The sequence below is a fragment of the Panthera tigris genome, chromosome D3 (genome assembly GCF_018350195.1).
Source record: "Panthera tigris isolate Pti1 chromosome D3, P.tigris_Pti1_mat1.1, whole genome shotgun sequence".
Taxonomy (NCBI): Eukaryota; Metazoa; Chordata; class Mammalia; order Carnivora; family Felidae; genus Panthera; species Panthera tigris.
In genome coordinates this window covers 32,602,227-32,624,095 of record NC_056671.1, presented here as the reverse complement: position 1 = coordinate 32,624,095, position 21,869 = coordinate 32,602,227, and the positions used below count along the sequence as shown (strand labels likewise).

General features: G+C 44.1%; 1 protein-coding gene across 3 annotated transcripts in view; it reads left to right on the top strand.

Annotated features, from left to right (window-relative positions):
- Positions 1-13,638, top strand: part of IMPA2 (inositol monophosphatase 2) — a 47,419-nt gene extending 33,781 nt beyond the window's left edge. For all 3 annotated transcript variants that reach the window (XM_042961588.1, XM_042961587.1, XM_042961589.1), the window contains 3 exons: positions 9,171-9,279; positions 10,011-10,162; positions 13,091-13,638. In XM_042961588.1, coding sequence (XP_042817522.1) covers positions 9,171-9,279; positions 10,011-10,162; positions 13,091-13,206 — 377 coding nt within the window. In that variant the 3' untranslated portion in view covers positions 13,207-13,638. The remainder of the gene's footprint in view (positions 1-9,170; positions 9,280-10,010; positions 10,163-13,090) is intronic.
- Positions 13,639-21,869: the final 8,231 nt, after the last annotated feature.

The window sequence follows — 21,869 nt, the reverse complement described above, 5'->3', positions numbered from 1 at the left end:
TAGGCACACCATGTTATACACCCTTTCTTTTTTTTTTTTTTTAAGTTTGTTTATTTTGAGAGAGAGAGAGTGGGGGAGGGGCAGAGAGAGAATCCCAAGCAGGCCCCATGCTGATGTGCAGAGCCGACTGTGGGGCTCAGACTCATGAACCTTAAGATCACGACCTGAGCTGAGATCAAGATCACTTAACTGACTGAGCACCAGGCGCCCCTTGAGTCCCCCTTTTTTTTTTTTTTTTTAATTTTAGAAGAGTTTTCTTGAATTATAGCTGTTAGTATTTGTTCATTTCCCAATTCTTTTGCTTCTCTTTTATGTTCTGGGTCTTCTATTATTAACTATGTTGAGTCTTCTCTGCTTATCTTTTCTATTTGTTGCTTTCTCTTTAATTTGGTTTACCGGATCCACCAATTTTTTTTTTATTAATTTTATTTTTTTAATTTACATCCAAGTTAGCATATAGTGCAACAGTGATTTCAGGAGTAGATTCCTTAATGCCCCTTACCCATTTGGTCCATCCCCCCTCCCACAACCCCTCCAGTAACCCTCTGTTTGTTCTCCATATTTAAGAGTCTCTTATGTTTTGTCCCCCTCCCTGTTTTTATATCATTTTTGCTTCCCTTGTGTTCAACTGTTCTGTGTCTTAAAGTCCTCATATGAATAAAGTCATATGATACTTGTCTTTCTCTGACTGACTAATTTCGCTTAGCATAATACCTTCTAGTTCCATCCATGTAGTTGCAAGTGGCAAGATTTCATTCTTTTTGATGGCTGAGTAATACTCCATTGTCTATATATACCACATCTTGTTTATCCATTCATCAATCGATGAACATTTGGGCTCTTCCCATACTTTGGCTATTGTTGATAGTGCTGCTATAAACATTGGGGTGCATATGCCCCTTCAAAACAGCATACCTGTATCTCTTGGATAAATACCTAGAAGTGCAATTACTGGGTCGTAGGGTAGTTTTATTTTTAGTTTTTTGAGGAACCTCCATACTGTTTTCCAGAGTGGTTGCACCAGTTTGCATTCTCACCAGCAGTGCAGAAGATATCCTCTTTCTCTGCATCCTCACCAACATCTATTGTTGCCTGAGTTGTTGATGTTAGCCATTCTGACAGGTATGAGGTGATATCTCATTGTGGTTTTGATTTGTATTTCCCTGATGATGAGTATCGTTGAGCATCTTTTCATGTGTCGGTTTGCCATCTGGATGTCTTCTTTGGAGAAGTGTCTATTCATGTCTTTTGCCCATTTCTTCACTGGATTATTTCTTTTTTGGGTGTTGAGTTTGAGAAGTTCTTTATAGATCTTGGATACTAGCCCTTTATCTGATAGGTCGTTTGCATGTATCTTCTCCCATTCCATTGGTTGCCTTTTAGTTTTTCTGATTGTTTCTTTTGCTGTGCAGAAGCTTTTCATTTTGATGAGGTCCCAGTAGTTCATTTTTGCTTTTGTTTCCCTTGCCTCCAGGGATGTGTTGAGTTAGAAGTTGCTATGGCCAAGGTCAAAGAGGTTTTTGCCTGCTTTCTCCTCGAGGATTTTGATAGCTTCCTGTCTTACATTTCAGTCTTTTATCCATTTTGAGTTTGTTTTTGTGTATGGTGTAAGAAAATGGTCCAGGTTAATTTTTCTGCATGTGGCTGTCCAGTTTTCCCAGCACCGCTTGCTGAAGAGACTGTCTTTATTCCATTGGATATTCTTTCCTGCTTTGTCAAAGATTAGTTGCCCATGTGTTTGTGGGTCCATTTCTGGATTCTCTATTCTTTCTGTTGATCTGAGTGTCTGTTTTTGTGCCAGTACCCTACTGTCTTGATGATTACAGCTTTGTAGTACAGCTTGAAATCTGAGATTGTGATGCCTCCTGCTTTGGTTTTCTTTTTCAAGATTGCTTTAACTATTCAGGGTCTTTTCTGGTTCCATACAAATTTTAGGATTATTTGTTCCAACTCTGTTAAGAATGCTGGTGTTATTTTGATAGGTATTGCATTAAATATGTTGATTGCTTTGGGTAATATTGACATTTTAACAATATTTTTTCTTCCTATCCAGGTGCATGGAATATTTTTCCACTTTTTTGTGACTCCTTCAGTTTCTTTCATAAGCTTTTTATAGTTTTCAGTGTATAAATTTTTAACCTCTTTGGTTAGATATATTCCTAGGTTTTTTATGGGTTTTGGTGCAATTGTAAGTGGGATCGATTCCTTGATTTCTCTTTCTGTTGCTTCATTGTTGGTGTATAGGAATGTAACTGATTTCTGTGCATTAATTTTGTATCTTGCAACTTTGCTGAATTCATGAATCAGTTCTAGCAGTTTTTTGGTGGAATCTTTTGGGTTTTCCAAATAGAGTATCATGTCATCTGCGAAGAGCGAAAGTTTGACCTCCTCCTTGCCGATTTGGATGCCTTTTATTTCTTTGTGTTGTCTGATTGCAGAGGCTAAGACTTCCCATACTATGTTGAATAACAGTGGTGAGAGTGGACATCCCTGTCTTGTTCCTGACCTTAGGGGGAAAGCTCTCAGTTTTTCCCATTGAGGATGATATTAGTGTTGGGTCTTGTGTATATAGCTTTTATGATCTTGAGGTATGATCTTCTATCTCTACTTTCTTGAGGGTTTTTATCAAGAAAGTTTGCTGTATTTTGTCAAATGCTCTCTGTGCATCTTTGAGAGGATCATATGGTTCTTGTCCTTTCTTTTATTGATGTGATGAATCACATTGATTGTTTTGTGGATATTGAACCAGCCCTGTATCCCAGGTATAAATCCCACTTGGTCATGGTGAATAATTTTTTTTAATGTATTGTTGGATCCTGTTGGCTAATATCTTGTTGAGGATTTTGCATCCATGTTCATCAGGGAAATTGGTCTATAGTTCTCCTTTTTAGTGGGGTCTCTGTCTGGTTTTGGAATCAAGGTAATGCTGGCTTCATAGAAAGAGTTTGGAAGTTTTCCTTCCATTTCTATTTTTTTGGAACAGCTTCAAGAGAATAGGTGTTAACTCTTCCTTAAATGTTTGGTAGAATTCCTCTGGAAAGCCATCTGGCCCTGGACTCTTGTTTTTTGGGAGATTTTTGATTACTAATTCAATTTCTTTACTGGTTATGGGTCTGTTCAAATTTTCTATTTCTTCCTGTTTTAGTTTTGGTAGTGTATATGTTTCCAGAAATTTGTCCATTTATTCCAGATTTCCCATTTTATTGGTATATAATTGCTCATAATATTCTCTTATTTTTATTTCTGCTGTTTTGGTTGTGATCTCTCCTCTTTCATTCTTAATTTTATTTATTTGGGTCCTTTCCTTTTTGATCAAACTGGCTAGTGGTTTATCAATTTTGTTAATTCTTTCAAAGAACCAGCTTCTGGTTTCATTGATCTGTTCTGTTTTTTTGGTTTCGATAGCATTGATTCTGCTCTAATCTTTATTATTTCCCGCCTTCTGCTGGTTTGGGGTTTTACTTGCTGTTCTTTTTCCAGCTCTTGAAGGCGTAAGATTAGGTTGTGTATCTGAGATCTTCCTTTTTTAGGAAGTCCTGGATTGCTATATATTTCCTCTTATGACCACCATTCCTGTGTTCCAGAGGTTTTGGGCTGTGGTGCTATCATTTTCATTGGCTTCCATGAACTTCTTAATTTTCTCTTTAACTTCTTAGTTAGCCCATTCATTCTTTAGTAGGATGTTCTTTAGTCTCCATGTATTTGTTACCTTTCCAAATTTTTTCTTGTGGTTGATTTTGAGTTTCATAGTATTGTGGTCTGAAAATATGCACAGTATGCTCTCGATCTTTTTGTATTTGAGGGCTGATTTTCCACCAATCTTTTTTCAACCTCCATTTCTTATAAAGTACAATCTATTCTGTTTATTTATACTTTGTTCCTTCAGTTTAATCTTCTTTGCTGAAATATTTTCTTTTCTAATTCGCTCTTAAGTTGTATCCCCTCCACTTTTCTAGTTAGGCTGGTTTTTTAAGGCATTCTTTATTTATTTTATATAAAGTACTTCTGTTTTGTGGACAAATATTTCTTGCAGTCCTTGATTAACTGAAGAGATGTTCTCTATTCTTTTTTTTTTCCCATGTAAGTGTATGTGTGGCTCACCCATCATTCTTTTTAATTACTTATTTCTGCTTGAAATCTGTATTCCTGAAATGGGGAAGGGCTTTTGAAGGGGTGGGGTGCGAGTTCAGGACCTTTTTGGTAGTTTTGTGGCTCTAGAGTTCCCTTTTGTGTTGTTTTTGTGAAGTGTTCAAAAACTGGGCTTTAACCTTAGATTTTGTTTTTTTGTTTGTTTTTTGGTGGGTTTTTTTGGCTTTATTCTACTTAACTGTTCCCGGGATCTTCTCTTTTCTTTACTACTGTTACTCCTGTCTAGTGAATTTGGAGTTTACTCCCAGTGCTGGATCCTTCCCTTAAGAGGTCTTGGTAAGTCAGTTATGAGAGATCATAGGGCTGGTGGTTCTCTCCCTTCAGCCCTTATCACGCACCAGGGGCTCCTGAACTGGTGTGTGTGCGGCCCTTCTCAGCGCCCACTTCTCTCACCTGGGCCCGCGCTGACTTCCAGGGAGTGGCTGCTGGGGTCCAGCAGATGCTCCGTGCTTCTCTCTTCCTCCTGCTGCCACCCGGTCTCGTAGCTGTTGGAGGCTTGCCCCACCCATTTGTATTCTGGGGTTTGGATGCACCTTGCGGATATAGTTTTTTGTAGATGATGTCTGCAGTTTTGCTTTCTTCTCTCCTAGTTTGCTTGGCTTCAAGTTCCAACCCTGTGCCCATCAAGCCCCCTTTCCCCACACCTCCGCCTCTGCCCAGCCCCCACCAAATCACCAACGTCCCATCTGTCTAGTACTTAATGTTTTTAAGTTAAATAAAATTAAACTTTATTTTCATATGAGTAGCTCTTAATGGTCTATAAGAAGTCTGAAAGAATTAGGACATGTGTGTAAAAATACCTGCTGTCGTAAGTGTTGTCATGGGGTGGGGCGGGGCGGGGCGGGCGGTGGTTGGGGGCTCTATGTTCAGCAAAAGCAGCTTGTGTTCATGGGGCATATTTCCCAGACTTAAAGCCTACTCACCTCTTTCTCTGTGAGTACGTATTTCAGTGTATACAAACGGCTTGCTTCTCTTAAGTTGTAAAATTTTTTTAAGACAACAATACTCTATGATACTTGGGGTACTTTAACCATGCTCAATCAGAACAATAGTTTTCAAACTGTTGTAAGTCTATTAATGGACAATTGTTTTCACCCTAAAATCTGTTCGTTAAAAAAGTATACAGAGATGCCCTACTTCAAAATCTGTTGGATTTTTTTTTATCATGGTAAAATATATAGAACATGAAGTTTGTCATTTTAAAGTGTGTAATTCAATGGCATTAATTACATTTACAATGTTTTCCCACCATCACCACCATCTGTTTCCAAATTTTTATCTTTCCAAATGAGACTCTGCACCCATTAAGCAATAACTCCCCTTTCCCCCCACACACATACCCATGAAGTCACAAAATATTTTAAATTACAAAATATATGCATTAGTATTTGATTGGGATAAAATACTATGGCATGATAATATGCAAAATGGATAATGCAAAAACCATAGTGATTATGGGTTTGAAATAACCATAATATAAAGTGATGTTAAATAGAGGGGATGGTTTTATCTGTGTTAAACCGTAGAAAGCATTTTGCCTGTAGGTGGCAGCACTCAGGCTTCCTTTTTCCTTGTTCATTTCATTTGGGAAAAGTTTTAGTGAGAGTAAGAAAGAAATAGATACATTGCAGCTAGAAGAAGAGGAAACAACTGGGTGCAGAGATATCTCTTTACAGACTTAAAAACTGTGGGAAGAAATGCTGTCTTTCACATAATCACTGGACAAGCTTGAGTTTAAGTCTGGGCCTCACCACCTAAGGGCCACATGACTACGTACTGGTCACTTCCTTAGGCTTGGTTTCTCCATCTGTGAAACAAGGGCACCAGTGAGACAGTGAATGTCATAGAGGAATAGAAATGTAAATGTATCATAAATGTAATAGAGGAACAGAGGCACAAATGGAAAGTGTTTAGCACAGGCCTGTCTGGAGAGATTCAGAGGTTGGTAAATGTGAGCTACTGTTTCCACACCTTGCTTAGTTTCCCTTTGTGAAATAGCCTTGTGGCACTTAGTCTGAAACCCTCTGCGCTTCCTGCACCAGCCCTGCATGTGGGGTATCTGCTTGTCTGGGCTGGTACTCTGGGGACTTTTCCACTCACCCTGCAGCCAGCCCCTAGGCCTTGGCCTGAACAAGTAGTCATATTATTTTTTATGCCGTATAATATTTTTTTAATGAGGTATAACCGCCATATAGTATTATATTAGTTTCGGTATACAACGTCATGATTCAACATTTGTATATATTGCAAAATGATCACCACAGTAAGTCCAGATAACATCCAAGTAGCCACGTCTTATGAACCTGATTAAAAGTAGTACTTATTTCCCCAATGAAATTGTGTGGCTTTCTAGTTCCTGAAGGAAATTCAGTGTCTCCCAGTGTGACTGAGATCCTAGAACCAGGAAATGCCCTGAATGTAGGGATATTATTCTCTTGATCTTAGCTCTCTGAGAAAAATCACTCTTAAAGCATATACCATGGAGTAAGAGATTCCTGTTAGGGTCTAGAAAATAGTACAGGATCTTATCTTAGTGCAGAGGGGATGATGGTACTACTGATAGAGCTTTTGTGGGGGGCAGTTTGAAAAAAATTTTTTTAGATCTAAAATATGCATACTCTTTGATTCAGAAATCCCACTTTTTGTGGCGGGGGGAGCATGAGCGGGAAAGTGGGGCAGAGAGAGAGAGAGAATATGAATGAATGAAGGAATGAATGAACGAACATCTTAAGCAGACTCCACACTCTGCACGAGCCTGATGCAGGGCTCGATCCCATGACCCCAGGATCATGACCTGAGCCAAAATCAAGAGGTAGACACTCAACCGACTGAGCCACCCAGGTGCCCCCAAAAATCCCACTTCTGTCATTCTATCCTGAAAACTCTATCAACATTGGTGCACAAACCTATAGAGAAAAAGAGGTAGCATTGTTTATAATAACAGGAATTGAGAATGTTTATCTGTAGGGGATGGTTGAGCCAATAGCAGTTCATCTATGGGAATAACATGTAGTCCTTACAATTACAGAATGATGGAGAAAGATGTATGTGATATATTGTTTTATGAAAAGAGCAAGGAACAGAATGAACTGTGTTTAAAAATACAGTATGTGGAGTTCCTGGGTGGCTCAGTCAGTTGAGCATCTGACTCTTGATTTCGGCTCAGGTCATGATCTCAGGGTCATGGGATCCAACCCCATGTTGGGCTCCATGGGGTGTGGAGCCTGCTTAAGATTCTCTCTCTCGCTCTGCCGCTGGTACTCTTTCCCCACTCTGCCCCCCCCCCTCAAAAACTAAAAATAAAAAATAAGAATACAGTGTCTGTGTGTGGGTGTGTAAGATTTGAAGTTAGATAAGGAAATCAGGGCAAGATCGGGCCACATACCCTGCTCCTTCGCTTCCGTTTTCCCCTGCGGCCTCGTCTAGGACAGCTCATCCAAATTGCAATGTTATCTTTCAAGAGTGTTTTTAACAGAAATATTTATCATTCAAGAATTCATCCCCCCCCCCAAAATAGTGCCATTATACATAGTTATTAGATTCTTACACTAGCCAACCAAATTCTACCTAACTCAAGTATTCCTGCCTTAAATTAAAAAATGCTACTGGTTTAACAAATCAGCTCAAACAAGAAGACTCTTACCAAGGTTGCCCTAATGCTGGTGTTCGAGGAAAAGTGCTCATTGCTTCTGTGACTATTTATTGAGCGCCTGCTGTGTGCCTGGTTCTGTTGATATTGTTTTCTCCAAAAGAGGTCTTCTTTCCTGCCCCTGAGAAAACGCCATCTCAGTTTGGAGCCCAGGGAGGGAATTAGGAGGTAAGCTCGTGCAGTGACCTGTCCACAGGGATCCTGGAGCTGTCCGGCCCCATGGCCCCTTGTTGTGGGTAAAGCTCCTTGTGCACACTGGACATGGGGGAGGCACGTCATTGGCTCAGCCTTGGTGCTGGGTGTGCCTGGCAGGGAGTGATTCAGACCTCTCCAAGGCAGCTAGCTTTGGTGTGGAGCCAAGCGATTTTCAGAAAGTGTTTAAAGTAGAAAATGAGAGCCTCCGATTTAAGAAAAGGGGAAATGGGCATAGAGTCTGTCTGAGAGGAGATGGCCTTCTCGCCGTCATCTGGTCCCTCAGTGAGAGACTCTGTAGGTGTTGACATAGGATTGGGCCCATTGAGTGACATAACTTGTGAAGAGTGTTTTTCCTCCAGTTCATGGAGAGACTTTGTTCTGTTATCTGAACGAATACACCTGGTACGGCTGATTGTGCTCAGCCCGAAGCCTGACCAGGCATGAGACTGAATTTGGTTGTATTTGGGCGTATAGCAAAGCAAAGACAAACCGCTTGTGATAACCTACCCATGAGTCAGGCATAAGAAGGGAGCCCAGGCACGTCCCTTGACACCCACAGGCCAGCTTCCTACCCCTGTCACAGGAGCCGTGTGGTTGGCCCGAGCTCCTCACCACTCCACACTGGGGTGACCATTACAGCCCCTGCGTCAGCCTTCCTTACGCCCAGTGGGGTTACTCCTGAGAATTCCCTTTCCAAAGACATCCTGCTTTCTCTACAGGGACGCTATTTCCATCTTCCTGATCATGGCAGTTAGAGAAAGGTTTTTAAAGACAGATTTATTTGATGAAGTTTTTTTGTCATCATTTTGTTTTTATTTATGGCTGAATGATGGTGATTTTCATGAGCCACCTGACTCTTCCAGGTTCTTCATGCTAACTGTCCCTGAAAAGAGAGAGATCTGAAAGTCTGTTCCCTCTGGAATCTGAAACAGGAAGCAGCCTTAAAGGAGTGATGAGGAAATAGTCAAGTGTGGGATTTGTTGACCTCCTTTCACTGTCTTTACAATGCTGCACAGCTATCAGAAAAACTTCATGGCGTAAACCACTCAACAGATGGTACTTGTTCTGAGAGGGAAGGAGAGGCTGACGTTTGAGGTTTGCTTCAGAGGGAACGCTGAGTATTCAGTTAGAACCAAGACTTGATTTTTCTGATCATGGGGCATTCTTTCTACTGCAGATATCTCCAAGGCCTTGGTTCTAACGGAAATTGGCCCCAAACGTGACCCTGCCACTCTGAAATTGTTCCTGAGCAACATGGAGAGGTTACTCCACGCCAAAGCTCATGGGTATGACTTTTCAGTTCCCAGAACATCCTGGAGCCAAAGGGGAAAGTGCCAAACACACAGTCTTGCTCACAGCTCCCCAGGGAGAGAGGAAAAGATCCCGAGTGATGGGAGGTGGCCCCTCCATGCAGAGGTCGGGAGAGCCACGTGATGCTTCCTCTGCCGGTGTGTTCCCTCGTGCCTGTTAGAAAACCAACAGGGGACCTGTGTTCCTTTCGGAGCAGTGCTTCCAGAAGCCAAGTGACCGATCTCAAGCCACCCAACCAGTGAATCCTGTGTGGGCTTAGAGCCCTTCATAAATGATATCACTCCGGCAAATGTCTAGGAAAAATGAATCCTAACAAGTCCAAATGGATCTTCTCCCGTCTCCCACCCTCCCTAGGTCTGTGCGGTACCTGTCAGACACACGAGGTGATTTACATTTAAGTTAAAATTCAGTAGAGTTAAGACGAGTTCTTCAGTTGCACTAGCCACATTTCAAGTGTCCAGCTGTGGCTAGTAGCTTCCACATTTGCAGAACTTTTCCATCCTCACAGAAAGTTCTCTTGAATGGCACTGCTCTGCACCACAGATCTTGAATCTAGAGAGCTTATTAGAAAAGCCCTGTGGCTCATTTTTAATGACTGGGAATACCCAGCAGAAGGTGACTTTGGATGAAGTCAGCTATTTAAGGGAAATCTGACTTGTGCACGGCACCACTCACAGGAATCTTTGCCCTCTTCCCTCTCCTCTAGGGTCCGAGTTATCGGGAGCTCCACCTTGGCACTCTGCCACCTGGCCTCGGGGGCTGCGGATGCTTATTACCAGTTTGGCCTGCACTGCTGGGACCTGGCTGCCGCCACCGTCATCATCAGAGAAGCAGGTGGCATCGTGATGGACACTTCAGGTGAGCCCCTCTGACCCTCAGCCTGCAGTCCATCCCAGGGGAATGACAGCAGACTAGACCCAGTAATGCCACCAGACTCAATGTCCCCCAGTCTAGACCTGGTAATGTAACCAGACCCAACATCCCCAGACTGGACCAAGTGCCATTAGACCCAATATCCCCCAGACTGGACCAGGTGCCATCAGATCCAACATCCCCCACACTGGACCAAGTGCCATCAGACCCAACGTCCCCCAGACTGGACCAAGTGCCATCACACGTCCCCCAGACTGCACCAAGTGCCACCAGACCCAGCATCCCCCAGACTGGACCAAGTGCCATCAGACCCAACGTCCCCAGACTGGACCAAGTGCCACCAGACCCAATGTCCCCCAGACTGGGGCAAGTACCACCAGACCCAACTTCCCCCAGACTGGACCAAGTACCACCAGACCCAACGTCCCCCAGACTGGACAAAGTACCATCAAACCCAAAGTCCCCCAGACTGGACCAAGTACCATCAGACCCAAAGTCCCCCAGACTGGACCAAGTACCATCAGACCCAGCGTCCCCCAGACTGGACCAAGTACCATCAGATGGGCCCAACATCTCCCAGACCCAACATCCCCCAGACTGGCCAAGTACCACCAGACCCAACGTCCCCCAGACTGGACCAAGTACCATCAGACCCAACGTCCCCCAGACTGGACCAAGTACCATCAGACCCAACGTCTTCCAGACTGGGCCAAGTACCACCAGACCCAACGTGCCCCAGACTGGACCAAGTACCATCAAACCCAAAGTCCCCCAGACTGGACCAAGTACCATCAGACCCAGCGTCCCCCAGACTGGACCAAGTACCATCAGATGGGCCCAACATCTCCCAGACCCAATATCCCCCAGACTGGCCAAGTACCACCAGACCCAACGTCCCCCAGACTGGACCAAGTACCACCAGACCCAATGTCCCCCAGACTAGACCAAGTGCCATCAGACCCAACATCTCCCAGACCCAACATCCCCCAGACTGGACCAAGTACTACCAGACCCAAAGTCCCCCAGACTGGACCAAGTACCATCAGACCCAAAGTCCCACAGACTGGACCAAGTACCATCAGACCCAGCGTCCCCCAAACTGGTCCAAGTGCCATTAGACCCAACATCCCCAGACTGGACCAAGTGCCATCAGACCCAACGTCCCCCAGACTGGACCAAGTGCCATCAGACCCAACGTCCCTGAGACTGGACCAAGTGCCATCAGACCCAACATCCCCAGACTGGACCAAGTGCCACCAGACCCAATGTCCCCCAGACTGGGGCAAGTACCACCAGACCCGACGTCCCCCAGACTGGGCCACGTGCCACCAGACCCAGCATCCCCCAGACTGGACTAAGTGCCATCAGACCCAACGTCCCCCAGACTGGACCAAGTACCATCAGACCCAACATCCCCCAGAGTGGACCAAGTGCCACCCAACATCCCCAGACTGGACCAAGTACCATCAGACCCAACGTCTTCCAGACTGGGCCAAGTACCACCAGACCCAACGTCCCCCAGACTGGACCAAGTACCATCAAACCCAAAGTCCACCAGACTGGACCAAGTACCATCAGACCCAACGTCCCCCAGACTGGACCAAGTACCATCAGATGGGCCCAACATCTCCCAGACCCAACATCCCCCAGACTGGACCAAGTACCATCAGACCCAACGTCCCCCAGACTGGACCAAGTACCATCAGACCCAAAGTCCCCCAGACTGGACCAAGTACCATCAGACTCAATGTCCCCCAGACTGGATCAAGTAGTACCAGACCCAACATCCCCCAGACTGGGCCAAGTACCACCAGACCCAACTTCCCCCAGACTGGACCAAGTACCACCAGACCCAACATCCCCCAGACTGGACCAAGTACCACCAGACCCAACGTCCCCCAGACCAGGCCAAGTACCACCACCAGACCAAATGTCCCCTCTACTTCCTCAGAGTCTACTGATGAGACACCATGTGGAAGATGTTGGAAGTTCAGTGGGCTAGTGCCTTCTCAGCTTTCCTGCCTTCCTACTCTATGCCTCTAGGCGTGAAAAGAGACCCCAGGATCAGGATACGGCCAGATAGGAACACGCGACCACTGTACACATACATAACATTTGACGGTTTTCTAGCACACATTCTGACCCCACCAAATCCGACGAGATAGGCAGAATAAGCATCATAGCCCCCATTCTATGAAGAGGAGGCTAGCACCCCCACACACACACACCGTGTATCTCCGCATGGGGTCAGCATGGTGTAGAGTGTGAGCACACTGTGAGCTTTTTAGGAGAACAGACTCAAAAAGGTGACTTGTTCCTTCTACTTCAAGGTCATCGTGTCCCAGTGACTGACCCCCTGGGCGTGAGTCCCCTAACATGTCTGCCCCCATAACTCCGCTTAGTTTCAGGCAGACCCCTCATCTAGTATTTAGGAATAAGCAGTCTGAGACTGGGTGAGTCCTTTTAGATCCCTTTCTCTAGCTTTTTAGTCACGACTTGTTAGCCAGCCTGCATCAGGTCACTGCCCAGACAGGCCCCACCCAGACCTGCTGAGTTAAGACTTCCATCCATCACATGGGGTCCCCGGTGCAACCCATACAGCAGACATTTGAGAATTGCTCTCCACTGTGGTGGTCTAACTGATCATGTGAACCTCAGTCCTGATGGCTGGACCTTAGCCTCCATTCCCCCAGCACAGCCTCGAGTGCTCCCTTCCTGGGGCAGCAGAGTGGATGCTGAGAGGCTGCACCCTTGCTTTGGCCAGGCTCACGTCTAGACCTCCCTGTTTGGTCCCGCCTCCAGCCCGGCCTGGACCTTGGTTTTCCTTGGAAAGTGCATGTGCTCAGTTGCCATTCGGGACTGTTCTGCCCTTTCCGGTAACTCAGGCACCCTGTCTTCTCTCTCTGTCCTCAGGTGGACCTCTCGACCTCATGTCTTGCAGAGTGGTGGCTGCGGGCACCCGAGAAATGGCGACGCTCATAGCTCAGGCCTTACAAACGATTAACTATGGGCGGGATGATGAGAAGTGAAAGGGAGCAGAGGGGCAGAGAAATGTGACCCAAGGACTGGGCCCTCCTGGGAATGCTGAGGCTGGCGGCGAGCCCTGGGACAAAGCTGCCTCCAGCAGCCTGCACACATCAAGTGTCTCTGACCACCCCCAAGAGGAGGTGTTTTGCTAAAGTATGTGGCTTTCTGGTTAAATCCACGTCTTTCACCGGGATTCGGTGTTTAGCTGGTGTCTCTCTTTAATCTCACATAGCCTTTATCAGGTTAGTACACATTCTTCTATCAGGGCCAAAATCCAAATCTCGTGTGACATACGTATTGAAAATTGAGTCTTGATTTTTTTTCCTCCAGAATGCAAATCTCAGGTAATAAGGCTTTAGAACTGCTGATGAAGCGGACTTGTTCTCAGGCCCTCCCCCATGGTACTTCAGAATGCAATAAATCAAAATAATGGCGCTCTGCTTATCTGTTTCCCTCCATAAGTGTGTCGCCTGCTTCCTCAAACCCACAACGCCCACAGCTGTAGATCCAGGCTCTTCAGGAAAGTTTGCATATTAAAGCCTGAAGTTGGCAGTGTTTGCTGTCTGTCTGCTGCTTTTGATAAGCACTGTGAAAACTACCTTAGTAATTATCATGTGTTAATGGATAAAGTGAGCCATACAAAAATTTTAGGAATTTATTTGAGCAAAATACAACTCAAATCAGGCAGCAGAAGTGGTTAGAAGCACTGTCTACGGGGGCTGGGGAAAAACTGTTCTAGAGAAAAGGCCAAAGGAAATTCTCGATTGACTGTAGCTTAAAACCTCTTTCTTTGGCTGTTTGTGATTGGTTGTCCTTAAGTTCACTCTTGTAACCTTAAGGTATTTACAGCCTTACATTGGTTTGCTTATGCAGGTGCTATGGCATTAGAGCCACCTCAGTCTGATGTCCTCCTTTTTAATTTAACAATCCCCCCTTTTGGTTATCCTGTCATATGTGAGAAGATTGCCCAAAAATTTGGTATTAGCACCACCCTCTGTCACCATCAGAGTTAAATTGCTCTTGCCTCACTGTGAAACTCCCAGGTTATGTTGTCAGATCCATGGAAGAATTGCTTTTGCTTTTTTCCCCATTGTTCAGCTTGTTTCTTTTTCTCCAAGCACACTGAGACCATCTGCTGTGCTGATGGCTGCAAGCACGCCTGTAAGACCTTTGAGAGAACACAGCACACCAGACTGATAATACCAAGCGACTGAAGTATACTCCTAGCCATGGCCCCCATGAACCAAACCAGTTGCTATCAAATAAATCAAAGAATGTACCAGAATCAACCTGTATAAGCCAAGGAGCATGTTTGTTAATGTCTTGTACTGGAGTTTCTACAAAACCAGAGGTGTTGATCTAGGTACAGCAGGAACTATTTGCCGTGGCAAAGACTCCCCCAACAAGTAATCTAAAGCAATTCTATTATCTAAAACCATCTCAGCAAGAGAGCCCCTGGGGACTTTTGTGGTGCAGCCATGGCGTTAGCGGTAGACTCAGCAGTGGTTGCCGGAGTCGAGGGTAAGTTTCTAATTGTACATTTGTTTGTAATAACTCCAAGCCAAGGAAGAGGGGACCTTCCAAATGATGCGCATCCAGAGGGGTTAACAGCTGCTAGTAAAACTTCTCTTTCAGGGGAGTGGGACAATGTGGAGTTTCTGAGGTATTATGAAGGGACAGTGGGACAGTACTTAGAGCAAGGGTGCATTGTCCTTACACCCTCCAGACAGCGAGCTGCCCAAGCATGGAGGCCGCTGCCCAAAGCTCCACGTGTAAAGGTGTAGCTAGGAGGTCCACGTAGGGCTCCCTCAAGTATTAGCATTCATGGACCCATTGCTCCGTATAGAGGTGCATCATTCATCCAAGACTCCAATACTGTATTACCACACATTGAAAGACCAGCCAAATGTATGGGCCCAATAGCAAGCCTACAAATGGTCTGATTGACACTGGCTGCTCTGCAGCCTTTCAGATGTGCACTCGGTGGATTTTGCTTTTCCCATTCCAGGATTGGATTAAATTGAGACAAGAAACAAGGATACATAGATCTGGTGTTTGAACTTTGTTAAAGGGGCCTGCAGAACAGTGGCAGCATACAGTGGCCTTCAGGATTCCCTTCACATCTTGAGTTTGGTTCAGCATGACAAATCCAGCTGTTGGTTTAGTGGTTTAGTTTCCTGCTGTAGCTGTTGTTTGTGAAATCCTGTCTTCCCCTGCATTAAGGGACAGAAAAGGCAGATCGCAAATAGGCAAAGGAATAAAGGTTTCTTACAGGAGATGAAGATCCGGATCAGTGATTTTGGGAGAGCTGCTCGCCCCAAGCTGTTGAATGCTTCTGAGGAGGAACGTCTGTGGCCAGTTTTAACTTCACATCTCTGGCTGGTATACAGTGCCAGAGCCTGGAGGAGCCCTTTCAACTGGGTGCTGTGGCCCCAGGGTTCAAATCCCTGAAGTTGGGCTGCCATCTGGGTGGTGAGGAGAACCTGGTGTGGTCCCTTCCAGTGAGGTTCCTGGGCAGTCTTTCTTAGGTGTCATTTCCAGAAGACCTGCTTTCCATGTCCTAAGTTGTGGAAGGTTAAGCCAGCTATAGGAGCATCATGGAAAGCTTCCTTTTCCTGGTGGCAGTACGCTTCGGCATAATACATTAAAGCCTGACAATACTGAGTCACATCAGAATTTATGAGTACAGTAGACACGTGGTTCTATCATCAAAAGCCTAGGTCTTCCTGTTACTGCTGCATGAGATGTTAATTTGTGCTTTCCCATGAGTGCCAATCTAACTGCCATCAAAACCAATGGTAGACCTTTTGGCCAGGGCAGTCCAGTTGATTCTGTTAATTTAGCTAGCTTCAGGTTTAAGATACCATTTGTTCATTCAACTTCACCAGATGACTGAGGACGGTAAGGATGATACTAATGCCACTGTTTAAAAGCAACGCCTTATTTGTTTAATTATTTCCCCAGAGAAATGAGTTCCCAATCACTGGAGATCTCTCTGGGGGATACCCCCTAAACTTTCTAAAAGTTTCTTAGCCATGGTTGTGGCATCAGCCTTTCTGCATGAGAAGGCTTCAGTCCATCCTGAGAAAATACAAATAATTACAAGGACATATCAATAATCCATTGTAGGAGCAATTGAGTGAAATCTATTTGTAAATGTTCAAATGGCCCAGTAGGTGGTGGAGATGCTCCATCAAATGAACCATCTTAATGGTCTTTCCAGGGTTAGGGGTTTGATCAATTAGACATTTGCTCATAAACCACTTTTGCGACTTTGGAGCAGTCACCCACCAATTCTTTTTCATAATTTGGGTCATTTTTTTCTGTGCCATGATTTGCAGAATACAGAGCTTCTAGTAATGGCAATTTTAAGGGCTCAGGAAGAACCAGGAGGCCATCTGGTGGCCCTCAGTGTGTCCTCATCTAACATTAAATTTGTACCTTTGGTCTCAACATTTGTTGTTCTAGTTCAGGTGCCTGATTTTGTCTTTTATATAGATTATCATAAATAATTTGGTTAGAGTTCGTCTTCCAGACTTCATTCAGGTGGTATATTAGAAGAGTTTTAGTGCTGGCAGATTTAGCATGGAAGTCTGCTAGACCATTTCCCTGATACTCGGGTTCTGTTTTCTAGTGCGAACTTCATTCTTAATAATTCCAATTCAGTTGGGCACTAGAATGGCAGACAGCAGTTCATTTACTCAGAGTCCAGTTTTGATTAGGATTCTGCTAGAAGTGAGGAACTCTGTTTCCATAAATGTTTGGTCAGAGACCACCCCAAAGACATATGTGCTATGGGTATAAGTGTTTACTGACTTTCCGTTGGGTGGCCAACAAGCCTGAGTAAGGGCATGTAGCTCTGCTGGTTGCACAGACTTAAAATGGGCAAGATACCCTTTGGGGTAGTTCATACTGAGTTATTACAGCATATCCTGCTTGATACCTCCCTTCTGCATTCTTAGCATAGGACCCATTGACGAAGTATCAAATCTGGGCTTTCTGATGAATTGTCCTATAAGTCACGTGAAGGGTCAGTAACCATGACACCACATGTACACATTTATGGGGTTCTGTACCATCGTCAGGCCGGGGCAGCAGGGTTGAGTGAGTCAAAGCACATAAGACGGAGGTTAGAAGGTAGAAGGTAAAGCCTCTCACAAGATGCTCATCTTCTTGCTGAAAGTGTTGAGTCTAATCAGGGGGTAACAGATTCTGAGCAGCATGAGGTACTTGTAGTATTAAGTCATCTCCAAATACCAGTTCAGCTGAGGCTTAGTCACTGTGGCTCCCACTTTCCAACAGTCTGGACATGCTCCGCCTGCCAGGTCTGACTGTAAGCTGTGCTCAGTAGGTCTGTGTTTTCCTCCATGCTCTTGGGTTAGAACTCCTAAAGCCTGGTTATCACTCCTGTGGACAGATAAGGTGAAAGGCTTAGTATAATTTGGGAGCCCTGGGCTAGAGTTTGTTGGCAGGGTTAATTTTAGTTGGCTGAAGGCTTATTTCATGTTTCTCTTCCTAGGAGAAGGGCTTGAGAATTGAGTTTGTTGTAAGCTCATACAGAGGAGATGCAATCAGAAAAATGTGGAACCCAAGATCTACAATATCCTGCAAGTCCAAGAAATTGTCATTAGTTGTATTTCTGGGAAAGTTTGGCGTGGTCTTTACTCTTTCAGGTGAGAGGGAAATACCTTCTGCATTCAAATCATGTCCTAGATAGCGGACCTTCTTTTTTGTGAATTGGAGTTTTTCCTTAGAAGCCTATGTGCTTTACAAGCTAATTGCTATAATAAAGTGAACCTGTTTCTGAGTCTTCCCTTGTAAGGGAACACAGCAGTAAGGCATCTACATACTGATGAGTGTAGCATTCTTAGGGATGTAAGGTCTTGATGTAAAACCTATGAAAAATAGGATGGGGCTTCAGCGAACCCTATGGCATTATAGTCCAGGTATATTGTTGATTTTTCCAAATGAAGATAAGTAATATTGCTTCTCACTGTCAACTGGGATACTAAAGAAAGCAGAGCAAAGATCTACCACTGTGAACCACTTTGACTCTGTAGTTACATTAGATAACAAGGTGTTGAGATTTGGAACACAGGGAACGTTAGTATCACAGTTTTATTGATTGCACGCAGATCCTGAACACATCTCCAACCTTGTCCATTTGGTCTTTTAATGGATAAGATCGGAGCATTACAGGGACTAGTGCATGGGGTTCTGAGTCTTTGCTTAATTAAGTCTTCTACAGTTAGTGAGAGCCCTTCAATAGATTCTGGTCTTAGTAGATATTGAGACAATTTAGGCAGGGGTTCAGAATGATCTATTAGGATTTTTATGGGTTCAACACTCTTTTTTTCTTTTTTTTAATTTACATCCAAGTTAGCATATAGTGCAACAATGATTTCAGGGGTAGATACCTTAATGCTTCTTACCCATTTAGCCCATCTCCCCTCCAGTAACCCTCTGTTTGTTCTCCATATTTAAGACTCTCTTATGTTTTATCCCCCTCCCTGTTTTTATATTATTTTTGCTTCTGTTCCCTTATGTTCATTTGTTTTGTATCTTAAAGTCCTTATATGAGTGAAGTCATAGGGTATTTGTCTTTCTCTGACTAATTTCGCTTAGCATAGTACCTTCTAGTTCCATCCACATAGTTGCAAATGGCAAGATTTCATTCTTTTTGATTGCCGAGTAATACTCCATTGTATACACATACCACATCTTGTTTATCCATTCATCCATCGATGGACATTTGGGCCCTTTCCATACTTTGGCTATTGTTGATAGTGCTGCTATTCACATTGGGGTGCATGTGTCCCTTCAAAACAGCATACCTATATCCCTTGGATAAATACCTAGTAGTGCAATTACTGGGTCGTAGGGTAGTTCTATTTTTAGTTTTTTGAGGAACCTCCATACTGTTTTCCAGAGTGGCTGCACCAGTTTGCATTCCCACCAGCAATGCAGAAGAGATCCTTTCTCCACATTCTTGCCAACATCTGTTGTTGCCTGAGTTGTTAATGTTAGCCATTCTGACAGGTGTGAGGTGATATCTCATTGTGGTTTTGATTTGTATTTCCCTGATGATGAGTATCGTTGAGCATCTTTTCATGTGTCGGTTTGCCATCTGGATGTCTTCTTCGGAGAAGTGTCTATTCATGTCTTTTGCCCATTTCTTCACTGGATTATTTCTTTTTTGGGTGTTGAGTTTGAGAAGTTCTTTATAGATCTTGGATACTAGCCCTTTATCTGATAGGTTGTTTGCAAATATCTTCTCCCATTCCGTTGGTTGTCTCTTAGTTTTGCTGATTGTTTCCTTTGCTGTGCAGAAGCTTTTAATTTTGATGAGGTCCCAGTAGTTCATTTTTGCTTTTGTTTCCCTTGCCTCCAGGGATGTGTTGAGTTAGAAGTTGCTATGGCCAAGGTCAAAGAGGTTTTTGCCTGCTTTCTCCTTGAGGATTTTGATAGCTTCCTGTCTTACATTTAGGTCTTTTATCCATTTTGAGTTTGTTTTTGTGTATGGTGTAAGAAAATGGTCCAGGTTAATTTTTCTGCATGTGGCTGTCCAGTTTTCCCAGCACCGTTTGCTGAAGAGACTGTCTTTATTCCATTGGATATTCTTTCCTGCTTTGTCAAAGATTAGTTGCCCATACATTTGTGGGTCCATTTCTGGATTCTCTATTCTGTTCCATTGATTTGAGTGTCTGTTTTTGTGCCAGTACCCTACTGTCTTGATGATTACAGCTTTGTAGTACAGCTTGAAATCTGAGATTGTGATGCCTCCTGCTTTGGTTTTCTTTTTCAAGATTGCTTTAGCTATTCGGGGTCTTTTCTGGTTCCATACAAATTTTAGGATTATTTGTTCTAGCTCTGTGAAGAATGCTGGTGTTATTTGGGTAGGTATTGCATGGGTTCAGCACTCTTAATTCTGCCTGTGTTGGCTGAGGAAGAAGCTCCTAGGCAGGCAGGCACTTCTGAGAGATCGGGGCTTTCACACTTTCAAGTCTCAATTTCATCAAGTCCTGCTTGCAGAGAGCAGAGCAACTCAGGTCGTTTCTCCTTCTGAATTAAATTTTATATGAGCCCTCAATTTAGAAAACTTATCTCCTCCTAACAGGTTTGCTGGGGCAGTGCCATGGAGAAGGAATGTATTGTTTCCTGGAAATGGCCCTAATATCATTTGGACTGGTCTAGATATAGGTACCCTTTGAATTTGGTTGGAAACTCCCTCTATGGAAATATTTTCTTTATTCTGAGGGATTTGCTGTTTTATGAAAGTGTGATTTATTGTTGGTGAAGTTTACTGTAGACCCACCAATACTGTACAGGATTCTCCACTGATTTTTTTTAATGTTTATCTATTCCTTTTGAGAGAGAGTGCACATGTGAGAGCTGAGGAGGAGCAGAGAGAGAGAGGGAGATAGAGAATCCCAAGCAGTCTCTTCACTGTCAGCAGAGCTCAATGTGGGGCTCGATCTCACGAACTGTGAGATCATGACTTAAGCCGAAATCAAGAGTTGGACACTTAACCAACAGAGCCACCCTAGGAACCCCTTCAAAATTGTTATCTTCATTTCCCCTTGCTAATTTAGAGGTATCATGGGGAGCAATTTACTGGAGAATCCCTTGGAAATCCATCAATGCTGATCATAATTTTGACAATCAAATTTTTAAAGACTTCCCCTGATGGAAAAACAGTGTGAATTAATAGGTGGAAGTCTGCAAAACGATGGGTTCAGCAGAAGGCATTCCTTTTTCCAGTGCCCTGATTGTTTACAGTGAAGGAGGATGTTTGGGGACAGAGTATTCCTGAGTTCTAGGTTCTGGCTTGAAATGCATACATGGAGGTCCTCAGCCCTTGGAGTGGTTGTAACTATACGGCCACAAGTTTATTGGCTTTTCAAATATCATGTTGGCCCTATGGTTTTTTCAAAATGTTCAGCTAGGGATCTGGGGCATCTGGGTGGCTCAGTTGGTGGAGCATCCCAGCTTCAGCTCCGGTCGTGATCTCATAGTTTATGGATTTGTGCTCTGCCTCGGGCTCTGTGCTGACAGCTTGGAGCCTGGAGCCTGGAGCCTGCTTTGGATTCTGTGTCTTCCTCTCTCTCTGCCTCTTCCCTGCCCATGCTCTCTCTGTCTGTCTCTCTCCTCCCCCACTCCTGCTCACTTTCTCTCTCTCAATCTCTCAAAAATAAACATTAAAAAAATATTTTTAGATGTTCAGCTAGGACTGTTAGTTCAGCAAGAAGGGCCACTGCCCAACCCAGTTTGTGCCTCTTTATTAGGCCACTTTTAGGCCGGAGCCCCGTAATTAATAAGGAATTCAGGGCATTTTCTGTGCCTGCATTTAATGAAGAAGGAACAGAATGTTTCACAAAAAAAGGTTTCCAATTTTGTCTGTAGTCTGAGACTGGTTTGTCCTTTTTTGTTTGCAAGATTGAGTGATAGAGACCAGTCTTTTGAAGAAGTGCCTTATTAATACTTTCAAGTAGGTCTTGGGCTATTTTTCTAGTGCATTTTGGTCCATCCCTGGCAGAGCAAACGTATGTGGGTCTTTACCTATTGCTCCTAGCAAATTCTCATTTGACTTCACCCACCCATTTCCTAATGCCACACAAATAAATTGGTAGAGCTTCTACAGCCCCAGATCATAAGCTCCAGTCAG